Source organism: Mustelus asterias, chromosome 4 (assembly GCF_964213995.1).
Source record: "Mustelus asterias chromosome 4, sMusAst1.hap1.1, whole genome shotgun sequence".
NCBI lineage: Eukaryota > Metazoa > Chordata > Chondrichthyes > Carcharhiniformes > Triakidae > Mustelus > Mustelus asterias.
Window position 1 is genome coordinate 78,277,419 of NC_135804.1, and position 16,672 is coordinate 78,294,090.

A 16,672-nucleotide genomic window follows, 5' to 3' on the forward strand; every position below is an offset into this window, starting at 1 on the left:
TAGATGAAGTGTGAACAGGGCTTGGAGCAGATTAGATGAAATGTGAACAGGGCTTGGAGCAGAGTAGGACTTGGTGAGCATAAGTCCAAGTTTACGGAGAAGGTGGAAGCAGTTTGGTGGAATGGACAAGTTTAGGGGTTAAATCTAGAGATAATGAAAGCATGAATGAAGGTTTCAGCAGCAAATGAACTGAGGCAGGAATGGAGTCGGGAGATGAGATGGAGGTGGAAGTATGCAGCATTAATGATGCAAGGATATGTGATGAGAAGCTCATCTCAGTCAGATATGACATCCTGGTTGTGAACAGTCCGGATTCTCACAGTTGCAAGGGAAAGGGATGGAGTCAGTGGCTAGAGAATGAAATTTGAGGTTCTGCCTGAAGACAATGGCTTCAGTCTTCCCATTATTTAGTTGAAAGTAGTTTCTGTTCATCCAAAACCTCAGGACAACTGAAACGTTTCAGAGCCAATGAAGTATTTCTGATGCGTAGTCATTGTTGTAATGTCAAGAATGCAGCAACGTTTTTTCACGCAGCAAGCTCCTACAAATAGCACTGAGATAAAGGATCGAATAATCTCTTTGCATGGATAACCTGTTGTGGAGTGGTTAGTGCTGGTAAAGCGTGATCATCTATTTGACATACCAGTAGCTGGTCATCGAGAAGTGCCTTTGTCTCTGTGCACAGGGCCTTTACACTACTGAAGATGTCAACAACTGCATTCCTGGTCATGGCCTGAAAGAAACACAAAGCAAAGATAAGTGATCAACAGGTAGGGATGCCCAGCATTGTACATGCACAGATAAAGCAAATGCCCAGACGGTGAGGAGGTGGCTCATGGTTCCCAGAAAAATATCATTACCTTTGGAAGAAGGCGGCAAGGGAGGAAAATTGGAAAAGCCAACTCACTGAGTCTCCGTTAGGACTCCAAACATATAGATATTGCTAAGGCCAGAGTTCATTTACTGCATATCCTATTTTATTAAATTCATATGAAAGAGCAGGATGAAGTTTCCAAAGGCAAGCTCAACCTCGATTTCCATTAATTTCATTATCAATCTAAATAATAACATTTGTTCAGTATTCTGAAGTTAGCTCATGCATTCTAATCAGAGTTTCTAGTCACAATCACAATTAAGCTTAAGGTTTGCCTATTCTAAGATGAAGCACAGTATCCAGTTTAACACTATCTATCCAGAACATGGCTGTATCTGCTCTGAAAATGTGCTGACATCGCTTTGAGCATCTTTATGCTATTCACATATCTCCATTTTTCCAACGATCAAAACAATGAAGGAAATGTCATCTCCATTGATTTTGATTTATTATTGTCACATGTATTAAATAGTGAAAAATATTGTTTCTTGCATGTTATACAGACAAAGTATACTGTACATAGAGAAGGAAAGGAGACAGTGCAGAATGTAGTGTTACAGCCATAGCTAGGGTGTAGAGAAAAATCAACTTAATGCGAGGTAGGTCCATTCCAAAGTCTGATGGCAGCAGGGAAGAAGCTGCTTTTGAGTCAGTTGATACGTGACCTCAGACTTTTGCACTTTTTTCCTGACAGAAGAAAGAGGGAGAGAGTATATCCGGGGTGTGTGGGGTCCTTGATTATGCTGGCTGCTTTTCCGAAGCAGCAGGAAATGTATGTCAATGGATGGGAGGCTGGTTTGAGTGATGGACTGGGCTTCATTCACAACCCTTTGTAGTTTTTTGTGGTCTTGGACAGAGCAAGAGCCATACCAAGCTGTGATACAACCAGAAAGAATGCTTTCTATGGTGCATCTGTAAAAGTTGGTGAGAGTCGTAGCAGACATGCCAAATTTCCTTAGTCTCCTGAGAAAGCAGAGCCCCTTTTAAAGAGCGTGTCTCACCATCGAGGTCCCATTTGGAAGAACTCTCTCTAACAGTTGTGATGGAATCTGTGGCTTCAAAATGTATAAATTTTGAGACAGACCCAAATTGGAACCAGAAAATGAGAAAGGAAACTGACCAATCCAGTTCGAAGAAAATTGAGAGAAAAGCCAAGATTGGAAACTTTGGGGAAGGTGGTAAGTCTTTGAAACAAATAAATGGACACAAAGTCATCATAGATCAGATGATGTGTCCAGTGGTGCAGTACAGGCAGGCTGAAGAAGGCAGAGACTAGATCCAGAAGTTGAAAATAGGTAAATACACAGTTGCTGCAGCTGTTTCTGTCACTTGAACATAACATTGCTGGATCACCAGACTACCATAAGCAGAGTTGAGGAAGTTCTGTAGCCGTTATCAATTTTTGTGTAGACCACACCTGCATAACTCGCGTTTCTGTGTATGCTGCTGTTGGCTACGGATCAGGTTAAATCCCAGCAGAAGAGAAGCTGAAATTCTTTGTGAGGAAGACAATGAGCGGAATTTTACCAGCACGTCCACTTGAGGTTCGTACGATCCCTCCCGAGGCCAATGGAGAATGCCATTCTCCGAGCCTCGGCTGCCCCTGGAGTAGGGCGAGCGTGCCAGTAAAATTCCGGCCAATGTTTCAAAGGACTTTGTGACTGAGATGGATGACATAGATGATGAATACACTGCTGAGCCTATTCATAAGATATGCTTAATTGTATCTGCCATTGAATGTGTAATTGAGTATAATTGACTGCAATTTGCCTGTTAATTACGGTTTCCATAGAAATCATAGAAACGTTACAGTGCAGAAAGAGGCCATTCAGCCCATTGTGTCTGCGCCAGTTAAAAAAGAGAAAAAAGAAACTAGCTACTCATTTTAATCCCACTTTCCAGCACCTGATCCTTAGCCTTGTAGGTTCCAGCGCTTCAGATGCAGATTCAGGTATCTTTTAAATGAGTTGAGTGTTTCAATCTCAACCATCAGGCCTTGAATTCTAGAGGCCCACCACCCATTCGGTGAAATGTTTTTCCTCATGTCCACTCTAATCTTTCTACCAATCACTTTAAATTTATGCCCCGGGTGACTGACCTTCCAGCTAGGTGAAACAAGTCTTTCCTGGCAACCTTGACTAGACACCTCAACATTTTGTACATCTTAATTAGGTCACTCCTAGCCTCCTCTGTTCTAAGGAAAACAACCCAAGTCTATCCAATCTCTCCTCATAGCTGCAATTTTCAAGCCTTAGCAACATTCTTGCAAATCTCCTTTTCACTCTCTCCAGAGCAATTATGTCCTTCCTGTGCTGTGATGTCCAAGACTGTACACAAAAGTCTAGTTGTGGCCTCACCAGTGTTTCATACAGTTAAATCATTATAGTTCTGCTTTTGTATTCAATACCTCACCCTATAAAGGAAAGCATTCCATTTGCTTCCTTGGCCACCTTATCTACCTATCCTCCCACCTTAACGGTTTGTGGACATGCACTCTGAGGTCTCTCACTTCTTTTCAATATCTTCCTGTTTGAGTATTCCCTTGCTTTGTTTACCCTCCCCAAATGCAAAAATACTTTTTTGGATTGAATTCCATTTGCCACTTCTCCTCTGCCCACTAAACCAAACCATTGTTATCATTCTGGAGTTGACAGCTATACTCTTCACTATCAATAACACGGACAATTTAAGTGACATCTACAAATTTCCCAATCATGCCTCCCACATTTAAGTCTAAATCATTAATATATAAAACAACAGCAAGAGCCCAACAGTGAACCTTGTGGAACACCACTGGAAACTTTCCATTCGCTAAAATATCCATCAACAATTACTCTTTGTTTCCTGTCACTGAGTTAATTTTGGATCAGCCTACCGCCTTCCCCTGAATCCCATGAGATTCTTTTCTGACCAGACTGCCATGTGGGACCTTGTTAAATGCCTTACTGAATTCCATGTAGACAATGTACTCTGCACTACTCTCATCAATCTTCCTTGTTACTTCATCAAAAAAAATCTATTTAGTAAGGCAAAATCTATTTCGTAAGAAAGATCAGGCAAAAGCAAGACAGAGAGCAAGGGAAGCCCAGATTAAACTGCATTTATTTCAATGAAAGAAGCCTGATGCGCAAAGCAGATGAACTCAGGGCATGGATGGGTACAAGGGACTGGGATATTATAGCAATTACTGAAACATGGCTAAGGGAGGGACAGGACTGGCAGCTCAATGTTCCAGGGTACAGATGCTATAGGAAAGATAGAACAGGAGGTAAGAGAGGAGGGGGAATTGTGCTTTTGATTAGGGAAAACATCATGGCAGTACTGAGAGGGGATATATCCGAGGGTTCGGCCACTGAGTCCATATGGGTAGAACTGAGAAATAAGACAGTTACAGGGTAAGATGGGTATAGAGGAATATGGGCCAAATACGAGCAATTGGGACTAGCTGCAGGGTTTTTAAAAAAAGGGCGACATGGACAAGTTGGACCTAAGGGCCTGTTTCCATGTTGTAAACCTCTATGACTCAATAAGACAGGATCTTCCTCTCACTAAACCAACAAGATCATGTCTTATTAACCTAATAGATTTTTTTAAGCATTTAACCAATTTAAGCAATTTGAAATAATGGTGCAACATTCACAGAACTCCAATCCTCTGGTACCTCACCTGTATCTAGTATGGTTAATCTGTATCTACCCCTGTGCTGTACCCACCCTGTAAGTGTTTGATGGGAACAGTGTAGAGGGAGCCTTGCTCTGTATCTAACCCTATGTTGTACTTACCCTAAAGAGTCTTTGATGGGGGACAGTGTAGAAGGAGCTTTACTCTGTATCTAACACTGTGCTGTACCTGCCCTGGGAGTGTTTGAAGGCCTCCTTCCTGAGGGTGCTCCGCAATGGATCAAACTGGTGCCAAACCTTGTAGAAGGAACATTACTCTATCCTCGGAATCTCAGGGGTCAGTTTTTAGGAGTGAAGGGAAAACTAAGTAAAGCTGACTTACCTCAGGAGTATTTTGCTTTGGTAAAACTTCACTTAACACATGGGAGCATCCATTGACTGCGTGGGCCAGCTCCTGCTCAACAACCTTGTGTCTCTCAGCTGCATGGTGGATCCTGTACAATAGCAAGAGTGTAATCATTTCAACTCAATAATTGATGGCAGCAAGCATTATGAACTGACGTATATAATTTTCTCATTGAATGTGGCTCTGTACTAACTCATAAAATCTTCTTGCTGATATGTTACTATCTCTCACCATTTCCCCTTTCTAGTTTATAAAAATTAATATTCAGTGCTGCTCTCAAACATCTACTCTTGGTGTTCTTAAGTCACAGAATTTTCGCCCTTGAAATTCTTGCACTGCACATCCACTGTTGGCATGTTTCATAACCTGGTATTGTCTGACACTACTGACTTCCCAAGGTGAGTCCGGCACTCTAAACCCTTAACTCTTCCCTGGTGTTGTCCTGTATCGCTGGCCCTTTCTCAGTGTGTCAATTTTTAAAAAAATTCATTCGTGGCACATGGGCATCGCTGGCTGGCCAGCATTTATTGCCCATCCCTAGTTTCCCTTGAGAAGGTGGTGGTGAGCTGCCTTCTTGATTCGCTGCAGCCCATGTTCTGTGGGTTGACCCACAATGCCGTTAGAGTGGGAATTCCAGGATTTTAACCCAGCGACTGCGAAAGAATGGTGATATACTTCCAAGTCGGGATGTTGAGTGGCTTGGAGGGGAACTTGCAGGTGGTGGTATTCACATTTATCGGCTACCCTTGTCCTTCTAGATGGAAGTGGTCATGGGTTTGGAAGGTGCTGTCTCAGGATCTTTGGTGAATTGCTGCAGTGCATCTTGTAGATAGTACACACTGCTGATACTGAACGTCGGTGGTGGAGGGATTGAATGTTTGTAGATGTGTTGCCAATCAAGTGGGCTACTTTGTCCTGGTTGGTGCCAAGGTTCTTGAGTGTTGTTGGAGCTGTACCCATCCAGGCAAGTGGGGAATATTCCATCACACTCCTGACTTGTGCCTTGTCGATGATGGATTAGGCTTTGGGGAGTCAGGTGGTGAGTTACTAGCTGCAGTATTCCTAGCCTCTGACCTGCTCTTGTAGCCACTGTGTATATGTGGTGAGTCCAGTTGAGTTTCTGGTCAATGGTAACCCCAAGGATGTTGACAGTGGGGGTTCAGTGATGGTTACACCATTGAATGTCAAGGGGCGGTGGTTAGAGTATCTCTTATTGGTGATGGTCATTGTCTGGCATTTGTGTGGCACGAATATTACTTGCCACTTGTCAGCCCAAGCTGGATATTGTCCAGATCTTGTTGCATTTGAACATGGACTGCTTCAGTATCTGAGGAGTCGTGAACGGTGCTGAACATTGTGCGATCATCAGCGAACATCCCCACTTCTGACCTTATGATGGAGGGAAGATCATTGATGAAGCAGCTGAAGATTGTTGGGCCTGGGACACTACCTGAGGGACTCCTGCAGAGATGTCCTGGAGTTGAGATGACTGACCCTCCACAACCACAACCATCTTCCTATGTATCAGGTGTGACTCCAACCAGCGGAGAGTTTGCCCCGATACCCATTGATTCCAGTTTCGCTTGGGCTCCTTGATGCCACGCTCAGTCAAATGCGGCCTTGATGTAAAGGGCTGTCACTCTCACCTCACCTCTGGAATTCAGCTCTTTATACCAGGGTTTTGACCATGCCACTGGTTGTGTCTTTCCACTCAGGCACTTTTTCAGTGAGGTCTTTCATTTTTGGGTCTTGAGCCTTGCCCGATGGTGTCCAGCACCGTAGATCCTGGTATCCCCCCTCCTGCACCCTAAGCATTGAACCTTCCCACTGCAGGTTGTAATATCTTCACCGTATATCTTGGGCCTACCCCTGCAGATTTCCAGAATTTTTAGCGGCTTCCTTTTGGCCTTCATTAGTTGCTGAATTTAAAAACAAATCCAATTTACTCATGAAGGATCTCTCTGTGGAAACAATCTGGAACATACATTCTCAATCAGTAAAAACTGACATTGGACAGACACCAAACACAACCTTATTGAATTCCACATTCAAATTTCTTCTCCTAATCTGCCTCTTTCTTCTTGACAGGATGATAGAAGTCAAGAGCTTTTCAGAGATGAGCATGATAGCGGACAGGCAATTATTCAATCTCCTTTAATGATAGCGGTTGGGTGATTCATATTTCTTGTTAATACCAGTGAGTGGGTGATGAATGGATATTTTTAATGATACTGGGTGGATTTCATTAATAATAGTGGGTGGGTGATTAATCAATTTATTTAATGACAGTGTGTGATTAATGAATCTCATTAAGTAAAGTGGGCAGGTTATTAATGAATATTGTTAATGATAGTGGGCAGGTGATGTGAACTGTCCTGATGGTGGTTCATACCTGTTGATCAGTGTCTCTGCTGACTGAACAAATTGCTGCATCTCGCCCATCTCCTCCTCTGTGAGGAACTCCATGGACTGCTGAGAGCTTAGGCGAGGCCGAGTTATCTGTCTCAGAGAATCTCCTTTACGCTTGTCTTCCCAGGACTTCAAAGTGCTTTCAAATGCCTGAGGGGGAAGATGACAATGTGTGAAGAATCCACGGGTGGAAACTGAACCCTTTCAGGGCTTCCCATATACATTTTACCAAATCTATGAAACTACAGCATGGAAGATTCCAATTGCTGGTCCCTTAAATCTACTTACTCTATTCCCACTTTCCTTTTCTATTCCTTTTTCCAAATACTTATCCAATTCCTTTCTAAATGATGTTCTGATCTTTGCTTCAATCGCTCCTTATAAAATATTTCACCTTCTAATTACCCTCCATGTGAAAACTTTCATCCAATTTCCTCCTTTATCCTTCTAACAATTCCCTTCATTCTATGGACATGAACATGGGGATTTTAATCTGCAACCCCCCCAGCCTTTCCAATGTTCAGTTCGTTCATGTCTCACCTGTATCATAACCTCCTTTATCATCCTTGCTCCAAATTCCTTGATTCATTTACCCGACAAAAGTGTACCATTCTCAGTAACCCTGTACCAGCAGCCAGTGGAAACAAGCTTTCACTGTGTACCAAGTTAAAAGCTTTCATTATCAGAAAAGTCCGTCAACTTCAAGCTCTATTGGTTTTCTCTGTTCCAACAATAATAATTTGTTGAGTTTTTGGTCATCGTGATAACGTTTCATTGCTGGTCTCAGTGAATGGGTGAATGTGCCCCATCCCCTTTGCATGGTTTTAAACTCATTTTGGAATGGGGCGTCTAACACCTGAACCAATACCAGAGACATAGCCCAATGATAGTTTCTACGAAATCAGCTTTTCAACCTCAAATTTCTGTCCAAAGCCCCATCTCCTACTCAACTAGTTTCGTTCTTTTCTACCCATATTCTCACCACGGTTGTCAACCCTCCAGGATTGACTTGGATTCTCCAAGAATTGAAGGTTAATCTTGTGATAGCTCCACCGCTGAGGAAATTTGGCATGTTGCTATGCTTTCACCATTATTTCCAGATGCACCATAGACAGCATCCTTTCCAGATGTATCACAGCTTGGTATGGCTCCTGCTCTGACCAAGACTGTAAGAAACTACAGTGGGTCATGAACATTGCCCAGAACACCACTCAAACCAGTCTCCCATCCATTGACACTGTCTATGGTTCCCATTGCATCGGAAAAGCAGCCAGCATAATCAAGGACCCCAAGCACCCCAGACATACTCTCTTCTACCTTCTTCCATTGGGAAAATCATACAAATGTCTGAGAACATGTGCCAACTGACTCAGGACAGCTTCTTCCCTGCTGCCATCAGACTTTTAAATGGATCTACCATATATTAAGCTGATCTTTCTCTACACCCCAGCTATGACTGCAACACTACATTTTGCACCTTCTCATTTCCTTCTCCCCTGTGTACTCCATGAGTGGTATGTTCTATCTGTATAGTGCACAAGAAACAATGAGCAGAATTTTACTGGTTCGCCCCATCCACCTTGGTAATGCCCAACAAGCGCCTTGGCACTGCCCGTGAGGGTGGGGTGAAAGGGATGGGGCTTACGGGGTGGGAATTTGGGGTGCAGGGTCTGGAGGGAGCGGGGTCTACAGGGGCTGCCCGATCGAGGAGAGAGGGGGTGCCCACTGCCACGATGCCTGCGATGGGTGGGGTGAGGTGGGGGTCCCAATGGAACCCCGCATCATATCAGTGGGCTGAGGGAGGGGGGCCTGCTACCACTCTGCATCAGATCGGTGGAGGGAGAGGGGGGGGCGCAATCAATCTGGGCCGAGGGGACTACATTCCCAGGCGATGTGGGGCTCGGGATGGATTGCGGGGGTGCTGTGTTCAGGCTGGCTGCAACAGCAGAGGCCTGACAGTGCCCTCCCTCTGCTGTTGCTATTCCGCATGTGCAGCATTAGAGGTCTGCACATGCGCAATAGCTTCCTCTTCTGCTGACTGATAAATGAAGCTCTGCCCACTGCCTGCAGCAGCTAGAAATGTTCTAGCCAGTTTTTTCATGCACTATGTGCACAACATTGGGTGTAAAATCCCACCCAAAAAACGGATCTGTAACTCTCCCATTTTCACACTAGCTGGGCACTTGGAATCATTCTCATAAAATTCCACCCAATACTTTTCACTGTATCCCAGTACATGTGACAATAATAAGTCAAATCAAACCAAATCAAGAATTTCCAAACCATTCATGTATGCATGCTTATAGGAAAGCCAGATGAAAGCAAACTCTCCTAATCCCACCTCCATGTTGTCCTGATTTTGTCAGGAAAGATATTACAGTCTGGGATTGTGGAACTTCTCGCTCAAAGATATTGAGGTTGGACGAGTTCCAGCTAACCAACTGAGGGACTTGTGGGCGCCTTTGTTCGAGAAAAAGGCTTAGAATCTGGCCTAAGGGAAGTTTAGTTGTACACATGGGTGGATTGAGCTTTTAAGTTGGCAGTGCCTGTGAGTGTTACCAAGCAGCTGGGACAGTGGGTACTCCATTGTCTTCAGGGAGCAGCTAGTAATGTTTATCGCCACTAGTAATACCCTCAAAGATGCTGACAATCTAGCTACCAACCAGACAGTGTGGAAAAGAAAAAGGATGATATTTTTGACTGAAGAAGGCCAGAAGTGTGTTTCTTCTTTATTTTTTCAAGGGATGTGACTGTCACCAACAAGGTCAGCATTTGTTGCCCATTCTAATTCTGGAGAATGTTAAAGAGAGTGGTGTATGACAGCTTTGTCCGCAGGTTAAAAAGTGAATGCCTTCTCAGTAAGTTGATGACATTTCCAAAGTTGACTGTTGGACATGGCTCAAGTGAAGTTAGAGTTAACAACCATCAGTCATCTGATGCAGATTGTTAGGGTAGAGATCAGAAAACCCAGAGCATATTATGACGCCCAACTAGACCCCAACAGTTTTCCTATTTTGGTATTAGTGTGAGGTTAAGGTGTTTCACACCAGGTGATTCTTTTGACACACTAGGAAGCTGTTACCAAAGAAAATAGTTCAACTATAATAAATAAACTAGCTTAACTTTTACCAATTGAAATACTTAAACATGACAAGATACTTAACTGCGAACCAATCTCTATTTGTTCCAATTCAAGCAATATTTTTCATATAGACTTAAACCCTTCTTCAAAATCAGTTAGCAACACATGGGTTTATGTGCTTGTATTTGGGCTGCCAGTCCTCGAGCTTCCAGAACACCTCAAGCGGAGAGCGAGGGGGAGGCAGTGGGGGCCGAGCCGGGGAGAGGTGGAGGGGCAGAGAGAGAGAGGCAGAGAGAGAGAGACCTCTTGCTTCTTTCGGACCCCGTCTAGGTGCGGTGTTGTTGGAGGTCATGTGGTTCCAGAACATATCCAATCAAGGTTGGCCCCACTAACTGCGATCTTTAAAGAATTGTGCATCTCCAACTTTAGATTTCATTCCATTCACTGTTCATAGTTTTACTGGTTCAGCAGACTTTCTTTGATTGTTCTTTCTCTAGAATGAGCTCTAACTACATCCAATTAAAACTACAAACAAACAAAATATCAAACAAAAATCGGTAATGACCTCTGAACTCATTTCTAACCAATGGTAATCCAGCATTAGTGGCTTTTCATGCCTCACTATTGCAACTTTGGCTGAAATCCCATTTGAGCACACACCAGGAAAGATCCTAGACACTGCCAACATTCATAGAATCCATAGAATCACAGAATCCCTACAGTGCAGAAGGAAGCCATTTGGCCCATCGAGTCTGCACTGACCACAATCCCACCCAGGCCCTCTTCCCGTAACCCTGCTAATCTCTTGACGTGGAGCTTTTTTAGCATGGCCAATCAACATAACCCGCACATCTTTGGACAGTGGGAGGAAACCCATGCAGACACAGGGAGAATGCGCAGACTCCACATAGACACTGACCCGAGGCCGGAATTGAACCCGGGTCCTTGGCACTGTGAGGCAGCAGTGCTAATTACTGTGCCACCATGCCGCCCCATTGTCCAGATTATCAGAGTGCTGCTCACACAGGAACAATGACATTAATGAACACTTACCCTGTCCCTTGTCAACATTTGGGCTCTGTTCTTATGCTGGATTTTAATAATTCCTGGAGGCTGGATCCAGGCTTCACCATCCACCTGAACTGGGACACCCTCATCTCCACTGATGGTGATCTTAACCATGCGGCACTGCAACAATAAGCAGCAGGAAATGCTCGATAAACCTTCATTCACAACTGATAATGCAAAACATGAAACGTAGAGCACAGAAGGAGATCATCTAGTCCATTGTGTCTCAGCTGGCTCATTAGATGAACTATTTATTTGGTCACGTCTGCGTTTTCCTTATAGTCAAGCAAATTGCTCCTTCCTGAACTACTACCTAATTCTCTACTATTGAACCTGTTTCTTTCAGATGTTCTTTCAGATCATGAATTCCAGATTATAGCAAAAATAATTCCCCGCCATCACACCCTTGATTCTTTTGTCAAATGAGTGGGCTATTTGGTCCCTTGGCCTGCTCTGCCATTCAATAAGATCATGACTGATCTGATTGTGACCTCAATGCCGCTATCCTATGTATCCCTGATAACCTTTTACTCTCTTGCTAGTCAAGAATCGGCCTTAAAACTTTTCCTTCATCCTGCCTCCACCACTCTCTGGGGAAGGGAGTTCTACAGACACACAACCCTCCAAAAGAAAAGAATCTCTTTATGTCCGTCTTAAATGGGAGGTCCTTTAGTTTTGAACTTGTTTGTTCTGGTCTCTACCACCAGGGAAAAGACCCTTTCAGCGTTCACCCGGTCATGCCTATGCAGATCTTCAATGTTTCAATAAGATCAAAACAAGTAGCCACTCTTCTTCGGTTAGATTGTCATTAACTTCAAAGAGATCGAATAACGCAAGTTAGAAAATACGGTCCCCAATGCCACATAATTTTGTGTGTGTGAACATCATCAGAGGAAACTCATCTAGGTTTTTACTTTCAAGCAATTCAAAATTTTCCAAACTCAACATGCTAAAGAATGAATTGTATTCCCAGACAATCAATCAAAGGAAGAGTCCTGAATCCACAATGGATTCAACATCAGGTTGTGAAAATACAATGACTACCCACTTATACACACAATTCATTTCTTATTCCCTGAGGAAGATGTGCCATCTAATAATTCAAATGAAACAATTTAAACATTCTGGAGCCTTGGAGAAAGCTCAAATAAACTTCCAATCAACTGGAGTAGGATGTAATCAAGGTTGATTGGCAAAATAATCACAATACAACAACATTTTGAACAAAGCTCCACAGCAGCTACACTCACATTTACATTCTCCAACTGCTAACACTCCCTCCTCACAGTCAGAAGGTTGCATGTTCAAGGCCCACTCCAAGCCCTGAGGACAAAAGTCAAGGCTGGTGCTCCCATGCTGTAGTCATGGGGTGCTGCATTGTCAGAAGTGCCACCTTTCAGATAGGAATGTTAAATTGAGCCCCTCTCAGATAGACATAAATGATCTCCTGATACTCAAAGCATAGCAGGGGAGTTACCCCCAGTGCCCTGACCAATATTTATCACTTAACCAATATCACAAAAACAATAATTTGGTAATTATCCCATTCCTGTTTGTGGGAGCTACACTTCGACTTCTTATAGCTGTGAAAGGTGCAATATGAACACATTTTAAAATGTTTTTCTATTCATCCAGACTCACCTGGGCTATCCCATAATACTGTGCATTCTCCCAGACTTACCTGGGTTATCACACAATTCTGTATGTTTTCCCAGACACCTTGTGCTATCCCATAATACCATGCATTCTTCCAGACACACTATGCTTTCTCCCAGACTCATCTATACTATCCCATTATTCTCTGCATTCTCCCAGACTCAACTGTGCTATCCCATAATTCACTACATTCTTCCAGACTCACCTGTGCTATCCGGTGATATTGCAGGTTAATGACTCTGGAAACAGCCATTTGGATACTCCCAAACACCGCCACCACCTCCAGCTTCTTATCATCGAAGGATGGTGCTCCATAATTCTAGAACAACAACTAATGGTTACTGGAATGTTTGGGTGGTACTCAGCAACCAATGTCTGGAACAATTGCAGCCCATTCATTACAAGATGCTGTTCATGTGCATTTGAACCATTCTCTGTTCTTTGATTCCCCCAGTTCACTGCACCACCAAAGTATCACCCAGTGCCAGTGAGGCAATGAACCAATGACAATTGCGATCCCAGAATGTTTAACTTGTGTGCTGTGAAAACTGAAATATTAACCATGGCATTAGGCAGTCAGAGTGAGATCACACAACATTTAATACTCTGCACATCGGAGGAACATTTGGAAAAATACTCTTTATTGGTGATGTACTTGTTAAAATATTTTGCATGACTCAATATTACAAATTGTCCTATTCTTTGATTCAGACATTGCTGACGGTGGTGTTGCAGGCACTGGGACTGCAGCATGGTGTATGTGCCTCCGATTGTTGCAGTGGCAGCAAACACAGCACGTGTGAAAACATCCCTATTAAGTAGTTCTAATATCCATGTGCAATATACAATCATGTTGGTGTGCTGCATATACTAATGCACAGAGATGTACGCTGATACTTGTGTATAGTATCCACTCATGTTCATATGTGGTGTGCTCTAATATCATTTTATATTATCCATCAATGGTTCATACAGTACACAGAAATACTCACATCATTCTCCTTTGTTCCTCCCCAGAAGTTGATTCCACCAGCGTAACTGGGGATGTTGAGCACTGCTAGCCCCTGGAGACTGGGGAGTGAAATGGACACTCCATCACACTGTTACACAAAAACAGAGAGAGATCTATAGGGATGTTCAACTACAGCCCATTCATTATGAGATACTGTTCATGTCCATTTGAATCATTCTGTGTTCTTTGATCTACCCAGCTCATTGCATCAACAACGCCGGACCCAGTGACCAATGGTGCTGGGTGTTTCCATTTTCCTCTTAGCCTCTCAGCCTCTGGGCCAATGAAAAAGGAAGTGCCTAGCTCTCTTGCATCTCCCTGCTGAAGATTCTGGAAAGATTTACACATCAAACAGAGCAAAAATCCTGTAAAAAGAAAATGGATCCAACAGATGCCCCGAGGATCTGAAGACTCAACAGTTACTGCTGTGATATCCATGTACTTAAATTCCTCATTATCTTTTAGATAAATGTATAAGACTGGGCTATTACATGCTGTGCTGGCAGATCATTCATCTTAGCTGCAATGTCACAAAGAGAAGTGGAAATGTGGACCTCTCCCCCAAGAGGAAGTGGATGCTAGTTATGCCGGTGACTGATGGATTTTTGTTGGGTAAAATTACAAGGGATGTGGATCTGAGACAGGTGAATAAAGTTAGAGTTACAGGAGAGTCATGATCTAATTGAATAATGGAATAGGGCTGAAGAACAGTTTGACATCCTCGTTCCAAAATTCTGAACTTGAATTATATTGTAGTGAATGCCAGAATACAGAGATTATTGTGGGCCTGGATGAAACAATGATTTTGATTAGCCCTTTTGACACTGGCCCATGAAACACTCCCAGGACAGTACAGTAATGGGTTAGATACAGAGTAAAGCTGCCTATACACTGTCCCCATCAAACAGTCCTAGGACAAGTACAGCACAGAGTTAGATACAGTGTCAAGTTCCCTCTACACTGTCCCCCATCAAGCACTCCCAGGATGGGTACAGTAAGGGGTAAGATACAGATTAGAGCTCCCTCTGCACTGTCCCATCAAACACTCACAAGACAGGTGCAGCAAAGGTGTTAGGTACAGAGCAAAGCTCCCTCTACACTGTCCCCATCGAACACTCACAGGATGGGTACAGCAAGGGGTTAGATACAAATTAAAGCTCCCTCTGCACTGTCCCATCAAACACTCACAGGACAGGTACTGCAAGGTGTTAGATACAGAGTGAAGCTCCCTCTACAGAGTCCCCATCAAACACTCCTAGGACAGGTACAGCATGGCGTTAGATACAGTATTAAGCTCCCTCTACACTGTCCCATCAAACACTCACAAAATGGGTACGACAAGGGGTTAGATACAGATTAGAGCTCCCTCTACACAGTCCCCATTGAACATTAGCAGGACAAGTACAGCACAGGATTATATTAGATCAGAGGGAATCGCTGACAAGATTTTGAAATATTGAGACAATTCTATTTCTCTCACAGGTGAATTATGAACTATACCGATCACTTCTGTATCTGAGAAATCTGAAGCTATCTAAATGCTCATCTTAGATAGTGGTCTTCCAACCCACCACATATACTGGGCTGCACTGGATTCCAGTGTCTGAAATCAAAGTGCAGTATTCTGAACAACATTGCACAGGCCTCTGTTTATATTAGTGAATGGACATTGTACCTCCAGATGGACTCGCTGCTCTAAATTCTTGTACGTTCTCTGAAGAAGTTCTTTGGTACCGAGGACTCCATACCACATCATGTTCTTAGTTCGGCTTCTGAATGCAAAAACACAATTCAATGCCAGAATGTCAGCACACACTATCTGCAATATTACTGAAATTCATACAGCAGGGTATAAAGACCTGGCTTAGTCTTTGATACTCTTTGTGCACAGGACACTGAGGCTGGCTCAGACCTGGGTCAGTCTGTGTTATATCATATATACAGGGCATTGAGATTGGGTCAGACCTGGGTCAGTCAGTGCGATTCCACACACAAGGCACAGAGCACCAGGAACAGAAAATGAAATCACATACCTGCATTTTTTAGGGTGCTCGTCCCTCTTGTTGTTGAACTCCAGTGATATTTTGGCATCTAACCCAATGCCAAAATAGTTGTTCATGACACACTTCTCAGAGAAAGATCTAGAAGAACAGGTGTAGTTAGAATCAGAACATTACAGCATGTTATAGTACAGGAGGAGGACATTCAGCCTGTCATAATTGAGCTGCTGCTTTTACAGAGCTGTCTGAGCAAATCCCACATCTCTGCCAATTAGCTCTCGTGAAGTGGTTGGCCAATGCCTCTTAACATTCTTACAGAGTCTGCTTCTGGCTCTCCAACAGAGTGCATTCCACATCTTACCAAACTACTGTCTAGATAGTATTTTCTTCATTTCCACTATTTCTTTTGCCACTTATTTTAAATCAGTGACTTCTGGTTACTGCTCTACTTTCCAGCAGAAACACATTCTCCTTATTGGTTTTATTAAAACCATGCCAATGTTGAATATCTTTATTCACTCCATCCATTGTACATTAGGGCTCCC

The 16,672-nt window shown here is 43.3% G+C and overlaps 1 protein-coding gene across 5 annotated transcripts in view; it reads right to left on the reverse strand.

Annotated features, from left to right (window-relative positions):
- The window catches only part of LOC144492797 (diacylglycerol kinase eta-like), a 205,306-nt gene that overhangs the window by 17,264 nt on the left and 171,370 nt on the right, over positions 1–16,672 (reverse strand). For all 5 annotated transcript variants that reach the window (XM_078211232.1, XM_078211233.1, XM_078211229.1 and 2 more), the window contains exons 18-25: positions 16,161–16,268; positions 15,803–15,899; positions 14,108–14,215; positions 13,321–13,434; positions 11,445–11,579; positions 7,293–7,459; positions 4,877–4,988; positions 644–733 (exon numbers count right to left, since the gene is read on the reverse strand). In XM_078211232.1, the coding sequence (XP_078067358.1) occupies positions 644–733; positions 4,877–4,988; positions 7,293–7,459; positions 11,445–11,579; positions 13,321–13,434; positions 14,108–14,215; positions 15,803–15,899; positions 16,161–16,268 (931 nt within the window). The remainder of the gene's footprint in view (positions 1–643; positions 734–4,876; positions 4,989–7,292; positions 7,460–11,444; positions 11,580–13,320; positions 13,435–14,107; positions 14,216–15,802; positions 15,900–16,160; positions 16,269–16,672) is intronic.